Source organism: Musca domestica, unplaced genomic scaffold (assembly GCF_030504385.1).
Source record: "Musca domestica strain aabys unplaced genomic scaffold, Musca_domestica.polishedcontigs.V.1.1 39, whole genome shotgun sequence".
Taxonomy (NCBI): domain Eukaryota; kingdom Metazoa; phylum Arthropoda; class Insecta; order Diptera; family Muscidae; genus Musca; species Musca domestica.
Window position 1 is genome coordinate 4,174,874 of NW_026712326.1, and position 2,319 is coordinate 4,177,192.

At 34.3% G+C, this 2,319-nt stretch overlaps 1 protein-coding gene across 1 annotated transcript; it reads right to left on the bottom strand.

The window, feature by feature from the left end:
- Positions 1-1,617: 1,617 nt before the first annotated feature.
- On the bottom strand, positions 1,618-2,319 carry LOC105262074 (uncharacterized). The gene is made up of 2 exons (XM_059126542.1): positions 2,097-2,319; positions 1,618-1,998 (listed from the first exon to the last, which is right to left on the bottom strand). Exons 1-2 carry the CDS (start codon positions 2,263-2,265, stop codon positions 1,727-1,729), a joined length of 441 nt encoding a protein of 146 aa, XP_058982525.1. The 5' UTR covers positions 2,266-2,319; the 3' UTR covers positions 1,618-1,726.

Genomic DNA, 2,319 nt, shown 5'->3' on the forward strand with positions numbered 1-2,319 from the left:
TTTGTATTATGTGCAGGATGCTTGGTATGAAAATGAGATATATTGGTTCACGTTCTAGTATAGCTGCCATATACCCTCCCGATATTTGATATTTTGATGATTTTCGCCATATTTTTTCACGGATTTGTCTAAAAATTGGTAGTTGTAGGTCATAGTGTGGCGGAACATAGCCTCCACCATACTATGGAGGGTATATTAATTTTGTCATTCCGTTTGTAACTCCTCGAAATACTCATGTCAGACCTAACAAAGTATATATATTCTTGATCAGCGTAAAATTCTAAGTCGATTTAGCCATGTCCGTCTGTCTGTTGTAATCACGCTTTCTTTCGAATATTTTTCCAGAAGGCAGGTTAAGTTCGTAAATGGGCCATGTAGGTCCACGTTTTCATATAGTCCCCATATAACGGTACCTTCCGATATTCGGTATTTTGATGATATTAGCGACATTATTCACCGGAAGTGTTTCAAATTTGGTATTTGAGATTCGTAATGGATGCTACAGCCTATGACAGAAAATTTTCTGTGCAGGTCCACGTCTTCGTATAGCCCCCATATTACGGTACTTCCCAAAATTCGGTATTTTGACGATTTTAGCGCCATTATTCACCGGAATTGTAAAAATTTCGTATTTAGAGTTCGTAATGGGAACTACAGTCTGTGACAGAAAAATTTCTATGCAGGTCCCGGTCTTCGTATAGGCCCCATATATCAGTACCTCCCTATATTTGGTATTTTGACGAGTTTAGGTACAATGCCCACCGAAATTGTTTGAGATATCGTATTTGACGTTAGTAATGGATGCTATAGCCTTCACACAACTCCGATATAATGGTACCTCCCTATATACGATATGTTGATGATTTTAGCTACATTATTCACCGTTTATTTCAAGTTTCGAATTTGAATATGGTAATGGCTAATGGCAAACTATGCCTATGTAGGTCCACGTCGTATAGACCCCAATATAACGGCAATATTTGGTATTTTTAAAATTTAACAGAATTTTTTAAGGATTTTATTTTTTTAAAATATCCAAATTCGTTTCGAATGGTGGAGGGTGTTCAAAGTTTGGCATGGCCGAACTTACTGCTTTTTAACTTGTTTATCATCCGTCTGGGGTATTTCTGCACTACTGACTTTCAATCTCAAGTTTAGATTTTTTTCATATATTAATACGTTACTGATCTGATTGTGGCAGAACAATACAACAAATTCTGCAATTCTTTGTAGAATTTCTTTTTCCTCTTTCCGGGAGAAAAAAAAATATTTTTAAAACACACAATTTGCATATTTTACTACTTTTTGACTCGATGGATTTAGAAATGATTTTTTTTAACCTGTACCAATAAGTCGAGTACATATTTGAAGTTATAAAATAATACAACGACACTCACATAATATAATGACAAACAAGACTAATACAAGCAAGAATTATTTAAGATATGGTGCGCTGCTATTATTTTATTCGCATCTCTTAATTCAGTTAAGCACAGTATGAGCTTCTAATACCACAAATCTTAAACTTCTTGTTTGTTTTTTTTTTCTTTTAATGGGAAAAAAATTAGGTACAATTTAACATAGAATCGGAAAAAATAGATACAAATGTACAGGAAATAAAAAAAAAATACATATATTTATGTGATTTATAAAAATAAAGGGACAGAAAATATATGTTCCCATTGGCGTAAATCGATCCAGAATGTGATTATGTGCAAGTCATCAATTAGACCTCTTTTTCATTACTCTCTCCGGGTATACACGGCTCGATCAGCTGATCAAATTTACCATTCTCTAGACAGTGTAATATTTGCCGATTGCTAACGCGATTCTGGGTGTTTCTTGAATTCCGGCGAAAACCAGATGCACACCAAATTTCTACTCTGCTATTGACGGGTATGCCATATCTATACACAAATGCTTCCAAATATTGATCACTCGAAGAATATACTTCATATATAATTGACAGATCATTTAGGAGGCTTTGATCGCAAACAGCTTTTTAAAATAGAAGAAATTTTAGAATTATACAATGTGGGGAATCAATAATAAACTGAACATGCGATCTTTTTTTAAATAATTATTTTCGAACCTACTTCTGCATTTTGGAAACTGTTCTGAGAACTCTCCATCAATACATAATGAACTCCCTGAATATCTTCGCACATTGTTGATTACACAATCTAAATGAACGATTTCAAATTCATCAACGAAATCTCCGGGTTTCATTGTTGCATTGCCCTGCATATGGCGTTTTACAATCATGTTTTCAAGATTTAGTGGTATCTGACAGCGTTGCTCATCATCAGTGGATTCTGT

Excerpts from the sequence above, each read along its gene's own strand:
- LOC105262074 (XM_059126542.1), bottom strand. The coding sequence starts at position 2,265 with ATGATTGTAAAACGCCATATGCAGGGCAATGCAACAATGAAACCCGGA. Across the intron at positions 1,999-2,096 it reads ACAGTTTCCAAAATGCAGAA|CTGTTTGCGATCAAAGCCTC; the intron begins GTAGGTTCGAAA and ends TATTTTAAAAAG.